This window comes from Pelophylax lessonae (genome assembly GCF_965119305.1).
Source record: "Pelophylax lessonae genome assembly, chromosome: 5".
NCBI lineage: Eukaryota > Metazoa > Chordata > Amphibia > Anura > Ranidae > Pelophylax > Pelophylax lessonae.
In genome coordinates, this window is record NC_138772.1 from 416,285,962 (window position 1) to 416,310,656 (window position 24,695).

Consider the following 24,695-nt stretch of genomic DNA (forward strand, 5'->3'; position numbering starts at 1 on the left):
GGCACCCGCTAGGACTGCATTAAAAATTGGTGTGAGATAGGGCGTAAGGATGTTGTTAAAGATTTTATAATAGTCATTAGTGAAGCTGTCAATTCCCGAATCTTAAGCGCAGGCTAATCCCTTAATTACGTGTGTAATTTCGTTGGTTGAGAAGGGTCGGGATAAATGTAGTTGTTGTTCAGGGGTCAGGGATGGTAAAGAGAGATTGTGTAAGAAGTCATTCATTTGGGCAGGCGAGGGTTGTGCAATACTGTCGTCCTTGTTAAGGTTGTATAGGGCCAAATAAAAGTTTCGGAAGATTTCCGTTATTTGTACGGGGTCATGGGTCTTCTGTCCTGTGAAAGGGCAGGTCAAAAAGGGTATTTTGTTGCAGACTCTTTTCTGTTTCAAACGCTTGGCCAAATAGGCTCCAGGTTTATTGCTTAGGGCGTAAGTGTTAGCTTTATAATACCTGATAGATTTATCATATTCATTGCGAAGTTTAAGGAGCTTACCTGCTCTATCAGCAGTTGGATTTAGTTTATTGGCTTCCTCGAGTATTTTAATCTCCCCGGTCAGATCATCAAATCTCAGGTTTCTCTTCTTTTTCTTCTTTTTTCTTCAGCCCCCAAATTAATTAGTATGCCTCTCATAAAGGCTTTATGGGCCGACCATATGGTAAAAGAGCTCACATCCGGGGAGTCATTGGTTTCAAAATAATGTGTCAATTAATTAGCAAGAGTCAAGCTATGTTGTGGCTTGGCTAGCACTTAGTTATTGAGGCGCCAGAGGGCTGGCTTTTTGGGGGGACCATCCCCAGAGAGTTGAACAGAAATTGATCTGACCAGGTAATGGTTCCAATATCCGAGGAAGTCACAGAAGATAGGGTAAAATGGTCAACAACACACATAAATCCTTGAATATGACTTATGGGGGTTGGAGTAGAAGGAATAATCCTTTTCACCAGTGTGTTAACACCTCCAGATGTCAAACAAACTGTTCTCATGAAAGAAAGAATACAGGCATGTCGAGGGTCTTCTGGAGGGAGTTGTGGTGTCCATTGAGGGGTCAGGCACCGCATTAAAATACCCCCCTATTATCAAGTGACCTCTGCGTAGGGCAGAGAGTTTCTTAAGAAGTCTTTTCAGGAAAGGGATCTGTTTCACATTAGGAGCCTATAGATTTACCAAAGTGTATGTTACATTGTCAATGTCACATACCAAGATTATGAATCTTCCCTTGGTATCTATGGTAGATGAATGTAGGTGGAATTGGAGCGAGTCTTTAATGGCGATCAAAACTCCAGCTCTCTTCTTGTCTGCGTTGGCTGTGTAGGTAGTGCTGAAATGTTTTAGGTGGAGGCGTTGGGTGGAGCATTGCCTAAAGTGGGTCTCTTGGAGAAAGACCACATCACCTCTTAGGGTTGATAGTTCTTTCTGCAAGGCTTTGCGCTTATGTGGGCTATTGAGGCCCTTCAGATTAAATTATATGAATTTAGGACCCAGGGGGTACATAAATAAGCTTTGTGGTTGATGTGGTGCACCGTGGAGGACTGACCTTAGGATTTCTGAGTGTGGAGATCATCAGAAGTTTAGAGCATCTGCTGTAAAGTCCCTGAAATGTAAATATAGTTAGAAAACAGAGGCATAGATCTGTAGATACAGAAGGATCCGGATAAAGAAATCCCGCCTGGTAGAAATGGTAGAGAAGATCCTGGACTTGTGCGGAGATAAGGAGAAGACAAGGGATGAGGGAGAAAAAAGTAAAAAAAAGGCTAAAAAAAAAAAAAGAACAAAAATTGAGCCACATGGGCGAATGGGAATCCGAAATTCCCCGATTCGCAACAACGGGGGTGAACAAAGGGTCGAAAAATGGGCCCTTTTAGAGTCCGCCGAACGGCTCGTGGAAAAGGCACAGGAGTGGAGGCATTAGTAGAGTGAGACCCTCCGCCAGAAGTGAAGTTTGAAGTGTAGTGACGGTCGTAACCACATCCCGGGTTGCCTTATGTCCATTCCATTTGGAGCTTGGAGTGTGCCGTCTTGTTAGGAATAGAGGTGTCGGGAGGTATAATGTTCCATTCCTTGAGGAGCTGAATGCCTTTGTCAAGGGAGTGGACAACATGCTTTCTGCCTTGATGAGTTATTATCAGCTTGGTAGGTCTGCCCCATTGGAAAGTGATTTTATGATTGTGCAGCGCTTTTGTCAAAGTGAGAAATTGGCGCCTAGTGTTGAAAGTAGCCGCTGAGAGGTCAGCATATAGCGCCACACCGTGAAATTTTTCAGACAGTGACTGATTGTTGCGTGCTGCTGTCATGGCCTTATCTTTAGTGGTGAAAAAGTTTATGCGGGCCAGAACATCCCTGGGGATGGAATCGGCTACGTATGATGGTTTCGGAATTCTATGTGCTCTATCTATGAGGAGCTCCATAGTGGTCGCTGAAGGGAGTAGTTCCGCCAGCAATTGAGTTAAATACTCATGTAGCATGGGCTGAACGACCATTTCCGGGATGCCGCGAAATTTGATGTTGTGGCGCGAGCTTGAGTCTTCAAGATCCGCTAATTTGGCCGATATGCGCTGCATTTCCTGGTCACGGTCAGAGATGGTGTCTGCAACATCATTGTGGGCAAATGTCACTTATCTTATTTTCAGCATGGGAGACTCTGACTGAGAGATCTTGTACAGCTGCAGTTACAGAGTGCAGCAAAGCAGACATGTCAGTATGCATAGAAGCTTTCAGGGAGAGGAGCATATATTTTAGCTCAGACTGAGTGGCAGGTTGGGAGGAGGAGGGAAAGTCCTCTAATGGCCGCATATTGCTATTCATGCTGGGCAGGGTAAATGCAGGCTGTATGCTATGAAGTGGCTGGTTAGGTCTGGCTTTCTTCTGCTTGGATGGACTACATTTTGTAGGTGATGTTGGAGGAGATGACTCACCGATAATCTGCCCAGGGAGGACGCTGACTGACAGGGAGAGTGCCACCGTGTGACTTCCTCATCGCAGGGAAAGCTCTGTCCGCTATGTGAGGAGAGAGGGAGCCGCCCCCATCTTGTGACAGCCTGTCTCCCACTGGCGGGTAGAAGTCGGTCAGTTTCTGGGAGCCAGAGCGGGCGTTACGCCTTTTTGACATTGTCTCCTGGTGCTGGGGCAGGGCACCACACAGATAAGGAATGTGGATGGACACTCCTGTCGCTAAATTTCGCCTCTGTCAGAGCCTCTGAACGGGAGCTAGCTCACTCTGCCTCCATTCAGTCCCGTGGCCGGCAACGCCCCCCATGTTTCAACATTCAAATGCACTGCCTTTGTGATCTGCTGTGGGTGCCAATATATTGATAATGGCATCCTATACATAGATCACCAGCACAGCACATTTGCAGGCACTAGCATCCATGGTACCACGGTACCATGCAATTTGGTACAGCGCATTTTTCGAAAGTAATGCATGCACCATTTTTCGTGCGGTCTATTGCGATTTTTTGCAGTGTGAGTTGATTAATTGAACACTGTAGAGGCATTGGTGATCATTTGCTCCCCTATATACTAAGGCAAAACTACAGTATTGTAAAAGAAAATAACATGTTTGTAACAGTCTGTAAGTAGTAATCACACAACATTTATTGTTTATATGTTTGCTCTGTAACCGCTTTATTAGACTTTGATCATGTAAGTCGATCTATTGAATTCCCAACCTCCTTCAGCTCAGTGACAGCACTGTCCATTCTACAGTAAAACTACTGTGGCATTGTCACCATATAGACATGCTTTCGTCAACAGACTTTAAAATTTATGTTCAGGACTAAACCTTGCACCTAAACCTCCAGCGAACAACGAGAACATTGCCTGCATGTGCCTCCTTTTTTTTTCCTATTCTATTGCAAAAATATGAACGTATGGACAACTTGTGCATTATGTAACTTTGGTTGAGTCTTGCCTGTACCTCTGAGCAGCCTCTGAATATCTATGGATAGCTATAATTTGTTTGTGTGAAAATGTGTTGCGATAGATATAATATCTACAGATATTTGCAGGGCTCCGGGACTCTTCAGTTTGATTGACAGTCTGTGGCCTCCATTGGCTCCCATAAAAATCCATGGACAAAGTCAAGAGCAAGGACAGGTGAGAGAATTGATTTGGCATTTCTTCCTATGAAGCGCCACACTGTTCATGCCCCGAAGCATGACTACATGAATTGCAAATAATTATCCGTAAAATAGCTTGAACATACTTCCTAGATTTGTGTTAATATTTTACTTACCTGTACAACACTGCAAATGTATTGCCCTTGATGTTTTCTTTCTCTTGCAAGGTGAATTTGCAAAAACAGATTAGTGATATTTCAGATATGGAACAATAGAAATTACTTTTCTGCTGCACAACTTTGGATTTTTTTTTTTTTTCTTCAGAAAATTTTATTTTATCCATCCAAAACATTCCTTTCACTTTGATTAGAAGTACATTTGTTCCTACCTGCACCACATGTAGTAATCTAATACAACTGCTGACCTAAGCTCTATTACAATTTCTATATATTCTTAGGCAAGACGCAATGCAATTTTCTGATGCAGTGATTCACGAATTTCGCTTAGATGTGTACCACTTTTTGCAGTTTTTTTTTTTTCCAGTGTCTGAAAGCCACCCAGCTATTAAATGACCATATGTTCTACCACGTACATTGCCAGGTGTAATTTAGGACATGTCGTCTTAAAGAAAATTTAGTACAAGCTCATATAAACTGTTTCTCAATGTACTATACGGTGTCTGCTGCTAGTAGCTGACACTGGTGTGCTCATATTCATCCAAAAATATGCAGCAAAATTTATAATAATCATATTTTTATTCATCCAAAGGCCTTCAGTGTCCCACATACATTGTGGTTAAGTCCTATTAGAGTGGTATTGGGAATGTATAGCAGAAAGTAAAAAAAATATTGTGTTTTTTTTTTTTTAAATTGTCGCTCTTTTTTTTGTTTATAGCGAAAAATCTAAAAACCGCAGAGGTGATCAAATACCACCAAAAGAAAGCTCTATTTGTGGGAAAAAATTACATCAATTGTATTTGGGTACAGCGTCGCATGACTGCACAATTTTTCTTTAAAATTACGCAGTTCCGAATCGCAAAAAATGGCCTGGTCATTAAGGAGGTAACCTTCCGGAGCTGAAGTGGTTAATTAAGGAGTAGAGTATGTTCAGTTTGAAAAGTAAATTTTCACTTTGCTTAGTGAATGAGGTAAAATTGTGCTGATTTTGATCATCTAGTCATTTTTTTAAATTCATTTTTTAATTTTCCTTGCATGTGATTGGATATTCCTTGCAAAGGAATTTTCACATAGCTTTACCTCATTCACTAAGTTTGTTGAAAATTCACTGTTCTTTAAGTTATAGCTAACTATATATTAGTAACATTGCACATGTCCTTAAAAATCAATCAAGTAAACCCTCAAAACCTATTTAAAATTATTTTCTCTATAACTTTCCTACACCTTACAAGTTCTCATTCTTTTAAAACATGATTTCAAAAAAGATTAAAAGCATTTTTGGAGTTTATACAGACAAGAAAACAAACCTCCATATCCTATAGCAATCCACCAGCAATTAAGGAATTAGCTGAGGTTCTAACAGTGGATGGACCTTACAGCACAAAAAGGAGCCAGGCTGAAAGCTGTTCTGATAGCCGACTCTAGCGCTATGTATACATGGTTTAATTTAGACACAAACAATTATATCCAATATAAATTTACTATGTGTATAGCACCACCCCCGCAGGAGCTGCTGATTATGTTATTGGGTCTACACCCTGCCTAACAACCCTATAGAACTGGCTCGATCCCTCCTCAGGCACAACTGACCCAGAATAGGACTGGACTATCAAATGGATACACAGGTTGGAATACAATACTTCAATATGCAACAGTGACTTATTACCTTCTTGGTGGTAGTCCTTCTGGGTGACACAATAGAACAGCACACAGGATTGTAATTAACCAAAGCTTAATTTACTGTATATCAAATTGAACAAGGGAGATACAATAAAACACAGTTCCATAAAATGGGTCACTTAAATCAGCTTTAAAAGATAAAAGAAATACCCCACACTACTCCCTCATTGATGCTAGACACAGTACCAGATAAGTAGGCCTATCTGAGTCCCTCCCCCAAAGTCCTCTTCCTTCTTCTTCTTCTTGAGTCTTCGCTAGCAAGAGTATTGAATAGAGCTCATTTGTAATCCAAATTAGGAATGAAGATCAAGAGAGAGAAAAAGAACAGTGGACTGTTGATTGTCACTGCAGGGTGTCTGTGTAGCTGAGCGGTAACTTCCGTGAGTGAGGTAGGCCTCTGGCGGCTCCTTTAAAGTTATTATTAATTGTCTAAGAGTGTCCTGAAGTGATATTCTAATCTACCCCGGGGTATATCACCTTCTATTGCGCTATCGCTATATGTAAGTAAAGCCACTTCCTTGATCAGACAAAGTCAGTCTTTTTGGGCAAGTGCCCTCTCACCACAGGAGTTTCCCTTGCGCGCGCTCCACTGCGATCTCAGTCCTTTGGCTCGATATCAGCCTCGCGTGGTCTTTCTGGTGGATGGCTCCGGTCTCTGCGAACAGCGGTAAGGGGCTCCGGGAATGTGTCTCGTGCTTGCGATGGGACGGTTCAACGTCGTCACTCCAGGCTTAGAGGCTTTGGCCTAATATCCAGCATCAGTCCTCAGCTCCAGCTTCTTAGTTCCTCGGAGTCCAGCGCAGAAGGGCCGAGCTTGGCTCCTCCCTTCCTTTAAATAACTTCCCCCAGAAAGCTGTGCGGTGCAGCCGTGCACCCTGGATCTTACAATGCACACTGGGAGATGTAGTCTTTTCATCAGGCCAAAAAGGAAGTCACAGCCCGGGAAATTCCATGCAGCTACCACTAGAGGGAGCCTAATTCCTTCTCACATATCAACAGTATTTTTAGGCATATTTAACCCCGCTACATGTGTTATTTACAGTATATGTACATAAAGAAATCCTTCCACTGGAGGTACCCTGAATTTGTTTCTATATGGAACAGGGTTACCCTGGTACAAAATAACTTGCTGATGCTTATTGAATAGTCATTCCTTTCTTTTTCTACCTATGTGGAAAAACCCTGACATCCCAGAATTCAGAAGCAACATCATCTACAAAGACTGGCAAAACAATGGGATTTGATTTATGAGAATGGTAACTAATCCTACTGCTCAAGAACCCCTAAAATCCAGTCTTGTAATGGAAAAACATGCCTCTCTATCAACTATTTATTTTTAATGCTTATTTATTTTTCTCAGAAAAAGATCTTATGTCTCCTCTATTATCAGCTATCTCAAATCCTAGTACATCCAAATCCTAGGAAACATACTACATTCATGGGTATGTGCTTGCTACAGAAAACCCTTAAACTACTCCTTTTTATCTAGTTGACTTATCGGATAGATACAAATTTTACAACTGTCCACAGAAAGTGTTTACCAATACCCTGGTGTATAGGTAAAGTCACAACCTGCAAATTACAGAATATCATATAGCCCTCTTTTTTTGCCACGTTGCTCACACTCAGGGGGTTTTAGCCCCTCTTCCAATTGCTTACAATGTAGAAAGCCTGGCATAGACCTTTTCTTGGCTTGTTCTATGAATAATAAAAAAAAATGTGTACACCAAATGCAGATCTTTAATGCACATCTAGTCAACAACTTTCTCTTAACTCCTGAATGGGCATGATTAATGTCCCTGGCTAGAATCGCAAAAGCTGTAGTCCGCTAATTACTATTATCTCTATGATGGTCTACCTTATACTGCTGCCTGCACGAGAACATTGGCAAAAAAAAAAAAAAAAGTTGTCAAGCTCAGGAAAATTTCTCCTACAACCTCCATTTGAAAGGGATTGCTTTTCTCCTATCCACAGTTGCTGGTAGATTCATGCACAATATATTGAAGTGGTATTAACCTCCTGACCTCTGGAAGATGTACACAACCCCCCCCCCCCTTCTGACCAGGCCATTTTTTGCTATTCAGCACTGCACTACTTTAACTGACAATTTTAGGAGTTGTAAAGTCAGAAGTTTTTTTTATCTTAATGCATTCTATGCATTAAGATAAAAAGTCTTCTGTTTGCAGCCCCCTCTCTATCCAGCGATGTCCACGAGTGCCCCAGGAGTCTGGTATTCTCTCTCCTGATTGAGACACAGCAGTGTCGCTATTTGCTCCAGCTGCTGTCAATCAAACTCAGCCAGCAGGAGAGAGAGGGGGTGGGGCCAAACAGCAGCTCCGTGTCCTTGTGAAAGGGAGCTGCAGCCTGGCTTGGGTGCCCCCATAGCAAGCTGCTTGCTGTAGGGGCACTCAACAGGAGGGTGGGGCCAGGAGCTCCAGTCAGGGACCCGAGAAGAGGAGGATCTGGGCTGCCCTGTGCAAAACCACTGCACAGAGGAGATGAGTATTAAAACATGTTTGTTATTTTAATAGGAAAAAAAAAAAAAACGAGACTTTACTATCACTTTAAGTGAGAACTTTGTGTTAAAAAAGAAAAGAAAGGTTGTCATTTTTCAGACACTTGTGGAAAAAATAAAATCTTTCATGCACTCCATATGCCTCTTAGCAAATAGCTGGGGTCATTTGGGGGGCGTCTGAACTGCCCCGGCATTTTATGCCTAACATTAGAAGCTTATGCCACACCTACTCTTCTAACCACTTAATTCAGACCAAGCCTTTTCTGATCCTTTTTGTTTACATGAACATGAAAATTACTTTGAACCCCCAAACATTATATATATATTTATTTTTGTTTTTTAAGCAGAGGCCCTAGAGAATAAAATGGTGGGTATTGCTATTATTAATGTCACACAGTATTTGCACAGCAGTTGTTCAAATTTTTGGGGGAAAAAATACACTTTTATTTTTTTTTTTAATGCACAAAAACACAATATGTTAAACAACCTTGTGCAGAGTAAATGGATACCAAATGACCTGCTTAAAAATTGCACGTGCCCGTGGAACGGCGAACAATGTGTAAATTTTTTATATTAATTGGCAATGATTTAAAAGCTTTTAAAGATTACCACTTTGATTTACACAGGATGTCTAGTGCTAGAATTACAGCTCTCGATCTGACGTTCGTGGTGATGCCTCACATGCATGGTGCAATTTCTGTTTACATACAACACGAGACTAATGCTTGCGTTCGCCTTTGTGTGTGAGCTGGGGGAGACAGGGGTGCTTTAATTTTTTTTTTTTCATTATTATTATTTATTTAGCATTTTTATTTTATTTTTACACTGTCCCTTTAATTTTTTTTTTTTTCATCACTTTTATTGTATCACAGGTAGTGTAAATATCCCCTGTGATAACAATAGGTAATGAGTACTCTTTTCTGGGAAATCTGGAGTCTATCTCCCCTAACGCATCTGACCACACCAAGGTCAGTGTGATCAAATGCATTCCCAGTGTAAAAAAGGTGCTGTTTTTATCTGGCGAAACTTATGTGATGAAATGCTTGTAGATTTGGGTTTCTTAGACTATAGAGATAATTAAAGCCATTGTGGTCCCCGATCACCTCTGTGGTCAGCTGGCGGAACCACCAGCTGCATTCTCAAGTTCCCCGTTGGGACAAGAGAGCCCGAGAAATCCGTGGAAGGCAGCGTGCATATATTCCATATGCATGTGTTGATTAAATATGGATATGAGTTGCTGGGAAGTGGGGGGCATGAGTATTTTTCCAATTGCAGACAATGACAAGTCGTGCGGCAATTAGGATGTGAGTAATTATAGCATGGTACTGTGCGTGCCATTCCTTTAGCCCCACTCATAGCAAAGTGAGTTGGGGAGTAATTACAGTATTCAATTCAGTGATTGATGCAACTAGGGCGTCAATGTCCTTCCAAAATGAGGAAAGTGTTGGGCAGAACCACCATATATGAGCTATAGTCCCCGGGAGGCTGCAGTTCCTCCAGCATGAGTTGAAAAGCGTTGGGTATAGTCAGGACAGTTTCACTGGCTTATAGTACCAAACATTTAGAATTTGTAGGCTTGATTCCCATTGTGAGAGACATGTGGGGAAATTTAGGGGATTGTATGCCGCGTTATGCCATTCTTGAACCTAGTAAAGTTAAGACTATGTTCCCATTTTTCCATGTTTGGGAGCATTTATGTTTGAGGTTTGGTGTTAGGATCTTATAGATATTGGAGATCCATCCAGTAGAGCAAGATGAGCGTTCGTAGATTTGTAGGAGATCCTGAGGAAGGGTGGAGGTCAACCATAAAGATGACCTAAGAGCATATCTGATATGTAAGTATTTGTAAAAGTCTTTGATGTGGTAGAAATGGACTGTGTCCAGGAGATGCCCTGTTTTTGGAATCCTGTGTGCACGGTCAATGAGTAGGTTCCTGGGTGAGAGGTTGGGCATCAACTTAAGAAAGAGCCGTTTCAAGTAGGGAATGAGCTCATGCTATTTGACCAATTCAGGGACCCCCCTACATCTGATGTTGTTACAGCAGGACCTGTCTTCTAGGTCTGCCACTTTCAACTGTAACTTTCAAATAATTTCAGCTTGCATTTCCTGGGTGTCTCCTACTTCGTTATGGGCTGCTACCATGCCAGAAATTTGGTGTTCCATGTAATTAGAGCTATCCTCCAGAGTGTCTATTCTGGTGGATAAATGGTTAAATGAGGACCTTAGTTCTCTCTGCAGCCATGTCTGGAGAGAGAGCAGCATAGATTTAAGTGTGGCTTTAGTAGCTCGGGCATCAGTAGCAGGGAAAGCACAGAGAGATTCAGCACAATTCTCCTCCTGTTCACAATCTTGTGCAGGCATAGAAGCCCAGTGCTGTTTCTTTGCTAAGGGCAGTTTAGTGGGACAGGTGGCTGGGGAAGCTGCAGCTCTCTTACCTCTGTCAGATGGGGAGATGGAGGCTTCTTGTGGGGACTCCTCCATGTCCAAGGCTTGATCTGCAGAGGAGGCTCATGAGGAAGGCAGCAGTGGCGGAGAGCGGCCATGCTCACCAAGCACCATTTTGACATGCTCCATGCTGCGGCTTCATAGAGAAGTCTGTGAGCCGAGGGGGACCCAATGCCTGTGGATTCCTTCAGGTCATGCTGCACTAATGACCAGGGCTCTTTCCCTCTCTGTGGAGGTAAAAATTGGCAGGTTGTGATGTTGTGCATCAAGGCAGTGGAGGATTGTGCAGCCATACTGCTCAAGAGCCAGGACACACCCCTGTCCTCTGTTTTTATTTTTATCTCCTTGGAAATTACCCTTGCAGTGGGCATCCACACTCCAGGGGTTAAAGGCTTGTTGAGTCTAGGAGCAGAGTAATAAAATGTAATACCTTGTTCCAAGCTCCTTCTATATGTGTTCAATCCCCCAAAGCCTCTTTGCTAAGACTCAAAAGTTGGTGGTTGCTCACTGAGGATATCAAGTATATCCCCTGCTCACTGAGGATATCAAGTATATCCCCTGAGACTAATAGCCTTGCATTGTACAGGAGGGTGATGAGGGATCGTCCACAACCCAGAGGCAGAAAAGGAGAGTACTAAAGTGAGGTTTAAAGTTAGTATTACACCTTATTTCTCTACCTCCTTTAACTCATAACCCTTAAAACAAGCTATTAACACTTAGGTCCACACCACAATTTTCCGTTTGCTTGTGTGCATTTTAATTGAAACAAATTGCAAAAAAAAAAGGCATGGTGTTTTTTTTTTTTTTTGTCCATCAAGCAGGTAAGTTGAAATATGGGCTATACCTACAAAAAACAAGCATGATGCAATATTGTTATACCATCTGCATTATAGAAGACAAACCATATAAAGCACACAAAACTGTGCATGGACCTGCACATTACCAGGCATCAGAAATGCAAGTCACTGCATATGAAATGTGTAAAATGGCCCATAACTTATCCCTTAATGTGGTTTTAAACCCAAAAATAAAAATTACATATATTGCAGCTTACCAATGTAATGGCTGCATTTGACTTTTATTTTCGACTTTTATATACAATATTTTCACCTGATCCGTATCTGGCCAGTAAATCTGTTATTTTTCAACCTAACAGTCCAAGGTCTCCAAACAAAGTTGCAGAAGGTTGAGTGCTGGTTCACATTTCTGCGTTGCGGGAACGCTGCAAATATACAGCGTGTTCCAGCATCGCATCCGCACCCCTGGCAGTTCACACTGCCATATGCGATACGCTGGGGGTGTCCATTACATGTTAACGACACCCCCAGATCAGATCGCATATCGCAGTGTGATCTGAAAGTTCGCACAGAATTGGATCGCACTAGTGTGAACCACCATGCGATCCGATTCTGATGCGGACCAAAAAAAGGGTCCTGTGCGAGTTAGGTGCGATTGCGGTGCGAATTCAGCCATACAAACTGTATGGCTGAATTTGCACCGCACAGAGATCGCATGTAATTTTAGGAGCAGTGCGCTCTGAATTACATGCAATCTCTGTGATCGCAGAAATGTGAAACGGCACTGAGACAAACCATTTACCACTGATAGGTACTTACAATGGTCCTCTTTTATTCATATACAGTAAAACCTTGGATTGCGAGCAAAATCCGTTCCGGAAATATGTTTGTAATCCAAATCCTCTTATATCAAAATGAATTTCCCCAATAAGAAATAATGGAAACTCAGATGATTTGTTCAACAACCATTTTTCATAAGTACTTCAGTTTATAGTCCATATAAAAAGATTATAGTAATGTGATAACCATAAAATGTCCATCCACAAATGGCAGCCTCCAGAAGAAGATTAGACGCAAAATACAGCAGGAGCTACAGAGTATAAAAAAGAAGAGAGGCGCTTCTAAGTGTAGCAATATGCTTACATTTAATGAAGGTTCAATATTTAGCAACTCACATGGTTGATAATTAAAACGGGGACATCTAAGGGTCCATTCGCACTAGCGCGACTTGTCAGGCTACTTGGTCGCCTGACAAGTCGCGGTCACTCGCTCGCCATTGAATAGTATAGGAGCGACACAAGTCGCTCCGACTTAGAAAAAGGGTCCTGTACTACTTTGGGGCGACCTGGAGGCGACTTGCATTGACTTCAATTATATGAAGTCCCTGCAAGTCGTGCACCGCGACTTCACAGGTCGCCCCAGCAAGTCGTGTCCCTCCAGTCTGAATGGGCGCTAAGTATGCAAGCATCCAGGGTAAACCTGTCCACATAGACCATCCTCCGCAGCGCTGGCTCTCACTGCCGTCAGTCTGCAATCGTGATTGGGAGGACTACCCTGCAGTAGAGCGATCTGAAAGCCAGGCTTGGAGCCCAGTGCCAAAGGAATGACATTGATGGCGGTGCGAAGGATGGTGTATGTGGACAGCTTTACCCCGGATGCCTGTATACTTAGATGTGCCTGTTTTAATCATCAACCATGTTATTTGCTAAATGTTGTACCTTCATTAAATGTAACCATATTGCTACACTTAGAAGCGCCTCTCTTCTCTTTTATACTCAGTTGTGACATGACGCTACTTGTATATCAAGACATTGCTTGTTTATCAAGTCAAAATTTGTTAAAAATTTTTGCTTGTCTTGCAAAATGCTCTCAAACCAAGTTACTCTCAATCTTAGGCAGGCCATACACTATACAATTTTCTTGTTCAACTTTCCTTTAGATTTACCAAAACCATGTAATATAGAGTCAGACCTAAACACTTTCAATTTGTATGCAATCATGCATGCCCTTGCACTACATAGTTTAAGGTAAATCTAAAGGAAATTGAATAAGAACATTGTATAGTGTATGGCCAGCCTAAGGCTTTACTGTATGTAAAAGCTTTATCCCAAAAGGAAAATAAAAAAAACTGTTGGTGTAACCGCTGAAAATGTGTTAGCTGGAGTTTGGCTAGTATGTTTTTCAAGTCTATCTAAATCTGCTAGGGGATCTAACACTACTCTCTTCCCAGACTGGCAAATGTTGCTGTCAAAAAGTGTTTTCTGTTGCTCCTTCAATAGAATGGAGACACCCTGAGCCCAGGTTCACACTGCTCCGACATGAAAGTCGTGCGACTTCTGAAACCAACTTTGCCTTGCAACTTCAGTCTGAATTTAATCCAACTTAATGTGACTTTTTACACTCTGATATTGAAGTCGGACCAAAGTAGCGCAGGAACCCTTTTTAAAGTTGCCAAAAACACATGACTCACCAGACAGCAGCAGTCTGGGTCATTATATATATCGTCTGAAGAGGCCCCTATCCTACATTTAAATCATTGGATATGGAAAGGTTGGGAGACAAGGATTTCGGGCACTAAATTTTCATAAAATTGCTTTTTATTAAACAAACACTTTAAAAGCATCTAGTGATACAAGCAGATGAAAGAAATCTACATTGAACATAGGACCAGAAAACGGTCGACAGTATCAGATATAATCTTGCATGAGGTACTAGACCTTCATATAGTATAGAAACAGTTGTGTACAGAACAAGTTGTATTATGCATACATCCAATGTAATATACTTCAAAGCAGACAGAGGCTGCCGGCGGACACCTCGATGCTCAGGGTGCCAGTCAGCAGGGTCGGCTGAAGTTTACAGTAAATACATGGTATACATTACTCATGACAGTTTGCTCAACATGTTTCGCCTTCTCGGTGAAAGCTTCGTCTGGAGCTTAATAATTGTTTTGTCTGTGTAAAAACATAAGTAATTTTAAGGAAACAGAATGTATTGTTTACTACATATTCCATAAATGAGAATAATGCATTTTATATGTGATATACAATGTCAATGTAGAAGAAAAGGCATTTCACACATATGATATTACTGTTCTAGCCATCAGGGGGGGGGGGCTCGGTGGGGAGGCAAGAGGACAGCCATTGGGACACATGTGGGGACACACACCGTATGAAATAGATAACACTATTTTTTAGGCATCAGTATATATAAATGATAGAGAAAACATATCTGTATAGGATATGAACATACCTGTACAGTGTATATTCTGAACTTATTTGGTACTGTAACGAGGAGGACTAAAAGACGGTCACTGAGCTCATAAATGGGGGAGCCGATGTTCACAAGGAGTATAAATACAAACGCTCCTGTGTGTTTGTATCTGGGTTGGATATAGAAAGTGCGCTAGTTATAATATGTCAAACCATTATCGGTAGAAAGTAGCCACACCCGGTGCATGTTGATACACAGATAGGTGAGGATAGAGTTGTTTGTATATAAAAAAGGAAGAAACCCATTGAAGAAAGATGCATGGACATATACCAATCACAGGGAGGGAGCTTATACTTTATGTCATCATATACCGCAATAATTAGGGGTTTTTTTGAGAAGAGTTCCAAAAGAGTAATTGCCTAGGTATAGGTCGCTTGTATGGTCCCAAGTCTCCATACAAGCAAAAACATAGGATACTTGATTCCCTCATATGAGGTGCAACATTATTCAGCCTTGAGTGTATAATGGATTAGAAAAATTGCTTTTAGTACCGCATTACTCTCAATGAGCCCAGCGGTGGTAGTCCATGCATGTTTCAAGACAGTTTGAAAATCACCAATAGTTACATACGAGTGTATTGGGGGCTCTCTAATAATTAAACATGCTCACCGATCCTGCAGAATACTTTGTTAAGATAAGGATAAATTAAACCTGCCTTGTAAGTGGCAGACACTGTTGAATTGAGAAAGGATTAAAGACAAAGTTGTAAGTAAACTGGTGTGCATAATCCAAAAGATAGCGAAGATATAGGTTTGTCGGCTTACCCTGTTGAGCCAAATTCCGTCATAGATGTCCTCCCCGGATGGGGAACCGCCGCCATACTCGGACGCTTGTATGGCGCCCTTTTATGGCGTGGGTCCCGGGCGGTTCGTCAGATCGACGTCGCCACCCCGGCCACACCCCCCGGAAGTGACGATGCGGCGTAGGCGGAAGTGACTCCGCTACGGCCACTCGTAACGCTCCGAGAGGGTAGGTCAGACTCTCAGAGCTGACAGGCTCCAGAAAGTCTGATCTGGTGCCACAGAAAACGATGCTCCTGGGAGCGGAAGTCCACTGTGGCTTACCAGGCCGCACATATATCACCGGATTGGCTGAAAACTCTAGCGTCCCACAGCGCCCCCAGAGGTTACTAGCATGGCACACTTAGATACAAAGCATCTGCAAATACATAATAACAGAAATACATTGATCTGAGTAATAATTACAGAAAAAATATACATCAATAGTTAACAAAGAGTAATAAAAACAAGAAGAACCAAGAATATAATAATGTATTATATTCTAAAAGAAGAGAAAAGAGAAAAAGAGATAAATAGAATATGTTGATAAAGGAAAAAAAAGGAAAATAATAATAATGGTGTATCTAGCACCCAGGCAATTTGGTGCTTAAAAAATGGAAGGATTAGAGCTGTTAGGCCCAAAAATTGAGGACACTACCCTCAATAGCTTTTAAACATATGAAAAGCTAAGTTTGGAAATTATGATTCTCATACATATCGAAGAGGCATAGGGTCAGCACATGGACATTCATTGGGTTTCATATGATGCGATAATAATTCTTCTAATGATTAGTAAAGGACGATTAGGGGTAAAAGACACAAAGGGAGGGGGGGGGGCGGGGCTGAAAAAGAAACAGGGGGTGGAAAGATGGTCACGCCAGGCAAGCCGACACCCATCCCACCCTCCACAGATGACAAACAGTAACGAAGGCGGAAAAGAGTTTTATCTTAGATCATTAAGAAATGCATGATTTATAAAAATGATCTGTAAGATTGGGTTTCATTCAAACCCGGTCTAACGGTGGCATTGAGACGTTCAATCCAGATGGTTTCCCTCTGGAGAATTCTTTTGTCCCAGTTGCCCCCTCGTGGGTCCTGGGGGATCACATCCAGGACATAAAAGCGTGCTTTTTTTGGGTTGAATCTGTGGTAGAGGTCTAGGTGCCTGCTCACGGGCGTGACCCACATCTAAACTAAACAATATCACAACACATGAGGCCCTGGACACCCAAGATCCATATCTTGGAGGTTTGGCCCTCCAAGCTATACAAATGCTAGAGCCATCCACTACCAACCCCATCACTCCTTCACCTGTTGGACCACCCAACCCTCACACTTCATCCCTAGGAGCAAGTTCGCTTGCCCCGCTGACCAATACACTATCAACCACCACACCTTATGTAGGTACACAAAGACAAACGACTTTGGATTCTCACTTTTCAGCATCACAGGCACAAACTTCAAATTTTCAATTGAACACGACACTCAATCTACCCACTTAAAATTTTCTATTATCAACCTCACTCCCTATCAACTATCCTCACAAGAGGTGGAAGTGTTAGAACTGGGCCTTACCTTCTGTCCATCAGCTTCGTTGGACAAATATGACACAATAAAAGACATTTATATGTTTGCTAGGAATCTAACATACAAACATATTTATGATCCTGAACGTAAACGAACTGCACAAGATAAAGAAATCTCTGAAAAAATAAAAAATTATACAATGCAAGAATTCCGTGCTTTACGAGATCTAATCCTGCTACTGGAGGAAGGGGATCCCTCGGAATCCCAATCCTCCAGCCAACCTCCACCTAGCACCTCTCATAACGAGAGACAAATTCCCTTTAAACCTAAATCAAATAGTTTTCCAGATTTAACCATAAATCCAAATATTTGGGCCTTCCTAACATCGGTTATAGGAGAAATAAAAAACTGTGAACTTCCATCTACACAAAATAACTTATCCAAGCAACAAATACAAACAATAAATAGATTGAAAAACCACACGGACCTTGTTATCAAGCCCTCGGACAAGGGTGGTAACCTAGTACTAATGACCCGGGTAGGGTATGAAAAAATGTGTACAGATATTCTTACAAACAAGAATTGGTACAAAAAGATTTCCCTGCTAGCTACGAAGAGATATCAGGCTCAATACTTGGACATAATTGGATGTGCCTACCAATCAGCGTTAATTGATAAGGATTGTTACGACTATCTGAATAATAAGTTCCCTAGACAAGCTACATTTTATTCCCTCCCTAAAACTCATAAAAACTTGACCACGCCCCCAGGAAGGCCTATTATATCAGGCATTGGAAGCTTAACAGAAAGTGCTAGCCGTCTGATAGACTTTTTCTTATTACCCCATGTTGTTCGTTTACCATCCTATGTCAAGGATACACTTGAATTTTTAAAAATGATTGAGGATATGGTCGTTCCTCCCGACGCCTTGCTCGTGACTTTGGATGTAGAGGCTCTCTACTCGAGCATCCCTCACGAGCAGGGCGTCGGGATAGTACGCACCTTCCTCTATGAACAGAACCACCATACATGGCCCTTCTGTGAATTCCTTTTGAAATTACTCCTGTTCATCCTGCAGCACAACTGGTTTACTTTCAATGGGTCCCACTACCTCCAGGTGCAGGGCGTGGCCATGGGCACCTGTTGTGCCCCGGCCTACGCCAACTTGTACCTGGGGGGGTGGGAACGACACATTACATCGAATGAGACTCTATCAAAGTTCTTTACACATGTGGCGGTTTGGTATCGTTACATAGACGATGTATTTGTAGTTTGGACAGGCTCTAGACAGTTATTTGATGATTTTGTTCAGGCTTTAAACATTAATAATTTCAATCTAAAATTCACATGTACTGTAGACGTTTCAAAAGTTAATTTCCTTGATCTAACGGTATTGAAGCATGAAAATGGCCAACTGACCACGAACCTTTACCGTAAACCAACATCTGGTAATGTAATATTGCATGCGTCAAGTGCCCATCCAGCGGCACTAATACGCAGTATCCCCTATGCCCAATACGCACGCCTTCGGCGTAATTGCACAACCAATAGAGATTTTAAAATCCAAGCCAACTCACTACGTGAACGCTTAAAAGCCCGTGGCTACAGTAAACGCCTTTTACGTACAGCATACAATAGAGCCTTCTCACAAGATCGGAATAGTCTGATTTTTAGAGTTAAAAATCGAGATACACTACCTACGGTGAAACTCATAACTAAGTTTTCAAGCCACCAGAATGTACTCCGAACCATCCTTGAACGACACTGGCATTTACTCAGTCATGATCCAATCACGAGCAAATATGTGGGGCCATACCCACAAATTGTATTTAAGCGTACTAGATCATTACGAGATCAATTAACAGCTAGCCACTACCAACCCATAAAAAATTCCAAAACAACTAATAGGGGTACGTATAGATGCCGTGGTTGTGCCATGTGTCCATGGGTTAAGGAGGGTTCCCATTTTGTTCTACCCAATGGGGAAGATTTTTCCCCTACCTTTCGCGCCAACTGTGACACTCGTGGATTGGTGTATCTCATGCACTGTACATGTGGCATGTTCTATGTTGGGAAAACAATTAGAGAGCTCCGTCAGAGGATAAATGACCATATATACATATCAGAGGGAGGAAAGATGGTCACGCCCGTGAGCAGGCACCTAGACCTCTACCACAGATTCAACCCAAAAAAAGCACGCTTTTATGTCCTGGATGTGATCCCCCAGGACCCACGAGGGGGCAACTGGGACAAAAGAATTCTCCAGAGGGAAACCATCTGGATCGAACGTCTCAATGCCACCGTTAGACCGGGTTTGAATGAAACCCAATCTTACAGATCATTTTTATAAATCATGCATTTCTTAATGATCTAAGATAAAACTCTTTTCCGCCTTCGTTACTGTTTGTCATCTGTGGAGGGTGGGATGGGTGTCGGCTTGCCTGGCGTGACCATCTTTCCACCCCCTGTTTCTTTTTCAGCCCCGGCCCCCCCCCCCCTCCCTTTGTGTCTTTTACCCCTAATCGTCCTTTACTAATCATTAGAAGAATTATTATCGCATCATATGAAACCCAATGAATGTCCATGTGCTGACCCTATGCCTCTTCGATATGTATGAGAATCATAATTTCCAAACTTAGCTTTTCATATGTTTAAAAGCTATTGAGGGTAGTGTCCTCAATTTTTGGGCCTAACAGCTCTAATCCTTCCATTTTTTAAGCACCAAATTGCCTGGGTGCTAGATACACCATTATTATTATTTTCCTTTTTTTTTCCTTTATCAACATATTCTATTTATCTCTTTTTCTCTTTTCTCTTCTTTTAGAATATAATACATTATTATATTCTTGGTTCTTCTTGTTTTTATTACTCTTTGTTAACTATTGATGTATATTTTTTCTGTAATTATTACTCAGATCAATGTATTTCTGTTATTATGTATTTGCAGATGCTTTGTATCTAAGTGTGCCATGCTAGTAACCTCTGGGGGCGCTGTGGGACGCTAGAGTTTTCAGCCAATCCGGTGATATATGTGCGGCCTGGTAAGCCACAGTGGACTTCCGCTCCCAGGAGCATCGTTTTCTGTGGCACCAGATCAGACTTTCTGGAGCCTGTCAGCTCTGAGAGTCTGACCTACCCTCTCGGAGCGTTACGAGTGGCCGTAGCGGAGTCACTTCCGCCTACGCCGCATCGTCACTTCCGGGGGGTGTGGCCGGGGTGGCGACGTCGATCTGACGAACCGCCCGGGACCCACGCCATAAAAGGGCGCCATACAAGCGTCCGAGTATGGCGGCGGTTCCCCATCCGGGGAGGACATCTATGACGGAATTTGGCTCAACAGGGTAAGCCGACAAACCTATATCTTCGCTATCTTTTGGATTATGCACACCAGTTTACTTACAACTTTGTCTTTAATCCTTTCTCAATTCAACAGTGTCTGCCACTTACAAGGCAGGTTTAATTTATCCTTATCTTAACAAAGTATTCTGCAGGATCGGTGAGCATGTTTAATTATTAGAGAGCCCCCAATACACTCGTATGTAACTATTGGTGATTTTCAAACTGTCTTGAAACATGCATGGACTACCACCGCTGGGCTCATTGAGAGTAATGCGGTACTAAAAGCAATTTTTCTAATCCATTATACACTCAAGGCTGAATAATGTTGCACCTCATATGAGGGAATCAAGTATCCTATGTTTTTGCTTGTATGGAGACTTGGGACCATACAAGCGACCTATACCTAGGCAATTACTCTTTTGGAACTCTTCTCAAAAAAACCCCTAATTATTGCGGTATATGATGACATAAAGTATAAGCTCCCTCCCTGTGATTGGTATATGTCCATGCATCTTTCTTCAATGGGTTTCTTCCTTTTTTATATACAAACAACTCTATCCTCACCTATCTGTGTATCAACATGCACCGGGTGTGGCTACTTTCTACCGATAATGGTTTGACATATTATAACTAGCGCACTTTCTATATCCAACCCAGATACAAACACACAGGAGCGTTTGTATTTATACTCCTTGTGAACATCGGCTCCCCCATTTATGAGCTCAGTGACCGTCTTTTAGTCCTCCTCGTTACAGTACCAAATAAGTTCAGAATATACACTGTACAGGTATGTTCATATCCTATACAGATATGTTTTCTCTATCATTTATATATACTGATGCCTAAAAAATAGTGTTATCTATTTCATACGGTGTGTGTCCCCACATGTGTCCCAATGGCTGTCCTCTTGCCTCCCCACCGAGCCCCCCCCCCCTGATGGCTAGAACAGTAATATCATATGTGTGAAATGCCTTTTTTTCTACATTGACATTGTATATCACATATAAAATGCATTATTCTCATTTATGGAATATGTAGTAAACAATACATTCTGTTTCCTTAAAATTACTTATGTTTTTACACAGACAAAACAATTATTAACCACTTTACAACCGGAGGATTTTGCTGTCTTACGTCCAGACCACTTTTTGTGCTTCGGCACTGTGCGACTTTAACTGACAATTGTGCGGTCATGCAATGTGGTACCCAAACAAAATTTACGTCCTTTTTTTCCCACAAACAGAGCTTTCTTTTGGTGGTATTTGATCACCTCTGCGCTTTTTATTTTTTGCGATATTAATAAAAAAAGAGCGAAAATTTTGCAAAAAAATGAAATTTTCAACTTTGTCTTTTAAAAAATATCCAATATACTCAATTTATGTCATATTTTTTGGCCAAAATATATTTAGCTACATGTCTTTGACAAAAAAAATTCAATGAGCGTATTTTTATTGGTTTGCGCAAAAGTTATAGCGTCTACAAACTATGGTGTAAATACTGAAATTTTACGCAGCTTTAATTTCTGACTGCCTATCTCAATTCATGAAGTGCTAAAATGGCAGGGCAGTACAAGACCCCCCCAAATTACCACTTTTTGGAAAGTAGACATCCTAAGGAATGTTCTGAGATGCATGTTGAGCTCATTGAATATTTAATTTTTTTGTCACAGGTGTTTGAAAAATGAATAAAAAAAAAAAAATTTTTTTTTTTAACACAAAGTTGTCACTAAAAGATAAATTTCTCACACATGCCATGGGTATATGTGTAATTACACCCCAAAATATATTCTGCTGCTTCTCCTGAGTACAGGGATACCACATATGTGAGACTTTTTGGGAGCCTAGCTGTGTACGGGACCCCGAAAATCAATCTCCATCTTTAGGTTTTCTAATGGCGTAAATTGCTGATTTTACTCCTCACTACCCATCACAGTTTCGGAGGCCCTGAAATTTCAAGATAGCACAAAACCCCCCAAATGACCCCATTTTGCAAAGTAGACACCCCAAGCTATTTGCTGAGAGGCATGGTGAGTCCATGGAATATTTTATATTTTGCCACAAGTTTTGGGAAAATTACAATTTTTTTTTTTTTTTTTTTTTTAACACAAAGTTGTCACTAAAAGATAAATTTCTCACACATGACATGGGTATATGTGGAATGACACCCCAAAATACATTCTGCCGCTTCTCCTCAGTATGGGGATACCCCATGTGTGAGACTTTTTGGGAGCCTAGCTGTGTACGGGACCCCGAAAATGAATCTCCATCTTTAGGTTTTCTAATGGCGTAAATTGTTGATTTCACTCCTGACTACCCATCACAGTTTCGGAGGCCCTGAAATTTCAACATAGCACAAAACCCCCCCAAATGACCCCATTTTGCAAAGTAGACACCCCAAGCTATTTGCTGAGAGGCATGGTGAGTCCATGGAATATTTTATATTTTGCCACAAGTTCCGGGAAATATATTATTATTATTTTTTTTTTTGTTTTTTTACACAAAGTTGTCACTAAATGATATATTGCTCACACATGCCATGGGTATATGTGAAATGACACCCCAAAATACATTCTGCTGCTTCTCCTGAGTACAGGGATACCACATGTGTGAGACTTTTTTGCAGTCTAGCCGAGTACAGGTCCTCCAAAGCCAACCCCCACTTTCAGGCTTTCCAAGGGCGTAAATTGTTGATTTCACTCCTGACTACCTATCACAGTTTCGGAGGCCATGAAATGCCAAGACAGCACAACCCCCCTCCAAATGACCCCTTTTCGGAAAGTAGACACCCTAAGCTATTTGCAGAGAGGCATGTTGGGTGTTTTGCAGATCTCACTTTTTGTCACAAAGTTTTGGAATTTGAAAAAAGAGGAAAAAAAATGCATTTTCCTGTTTTTTCTTCATTTTCCAAAAAAAATGAGAGATGCAAAATACTCACCATGCCTCTCAGCAAATAGATTAGAGTGTCTACTTTGCAAAATGAGGTCATTTTGGGGGGTTTTGTGCCATCTTGGCGTTTCATGGCCTTCAAAAGTGTGATAGGTAGTAAGGAGTGAGATCAACAATTTACGCCCTTAGAAAGCCTGAAGGTGGGGAGTGGTTTTCCGGGTCCTGTACGCGGCTAGACTGCAAAAAAGTCTCACACATGGGGTATCCTTGTACTCAGGAGAAGCAGCAAAATGTATTTTGGGGTGTCATTTCACATATACCCATGGCATGTGTGAGCATTATATCATTTACTGACAACTTTGTGTAAAAAAAAAAAAAAAAAAAAATAATAATAATTTTCCTGAAACTTGTGGCAAAATATAAAATATTCCATGGACTCATCATGCCTCTCATCTAATAGCTTGGAGTGTCTACTTTGCAAAATGGGGTCATTTGGGGGGGTTTTGTGCCATTTTGGCATTTCATGGCCTTCAAAAGTGTGATAGGTAGTAAGGAGTGAGATCAACAATTTACGCCCTTAGAAAGCCTGAAGGTGGGGAGTGGTTTTCCGGGTCCTGTACGCGGCTAGACTGCAAAAAAGTCTCACACATGGGGTATCCTTGTACTCAGGAGAAGCAGCAGAATGTATTTTGGGGTGTCATTTCACATATACCCATGGCTTGTGTGAGCATTATATCATTTACTGACAACTTTGTGTAAAAAAAAAAAAAAATAATAATTTTCCTGAAACTTGTGGCAAAATATAACATATTCCATGGACTCATCATGCCTCTCATCTAATAGCTTGGAGTGTCTACTTTGCAAAATGGGGTCATTTGGGGGGGTTTTGTGCCATTTTGGCATTTCATGGCCTTCAAAAGTGTGATAGGTAGTAAGGAGTGAGATCAACAATTTACGCCCTTAGAAAGCCAGAAGGTGCGGATTGGTTTTCCGGGTCCTGTATGCGGCTAGACTGACAAAAAGTCTCACACATGGGGTATCCCTGTACTCCGGAGAAGCAGCAGAATGTATTTTGGGGTGTCATTTCACATATACCCATGGCATGCGTGAGCAATATATTATTTAGTGACAACTTTGTGTAAAAAAAAAAAAAAAAAAAAACAAATTGTCATTTTCCTGAAACTTAGGGCAAAATATAAAATACTCCATGGACTCAATATGC

General features: G+C 41.6%; 1 protein-coding gene across 1 annotated transcript in view; it reads left to right on the forward strand.

Moving 5' to 3' along the window:
• The window catches only part of SPIDR (scaffold protein involved in DNA repair), a 1,142,289-nt gene that overhangs the window by 1,007,708 nt on the left and 109,886 nt on the right, over positions 1–24,695 (forward strand). Inside the window, exon 12 of the mRNA XM_082258691.1 lies at positions 4,007–4,094. Coding sequence (XP_082114817.1) covers positions 4,007–4,094 — 88 coding nt within the window. The remainder of the gene's footprint in view (positions 1–4,006; positions 4,095–24,695) is intronic.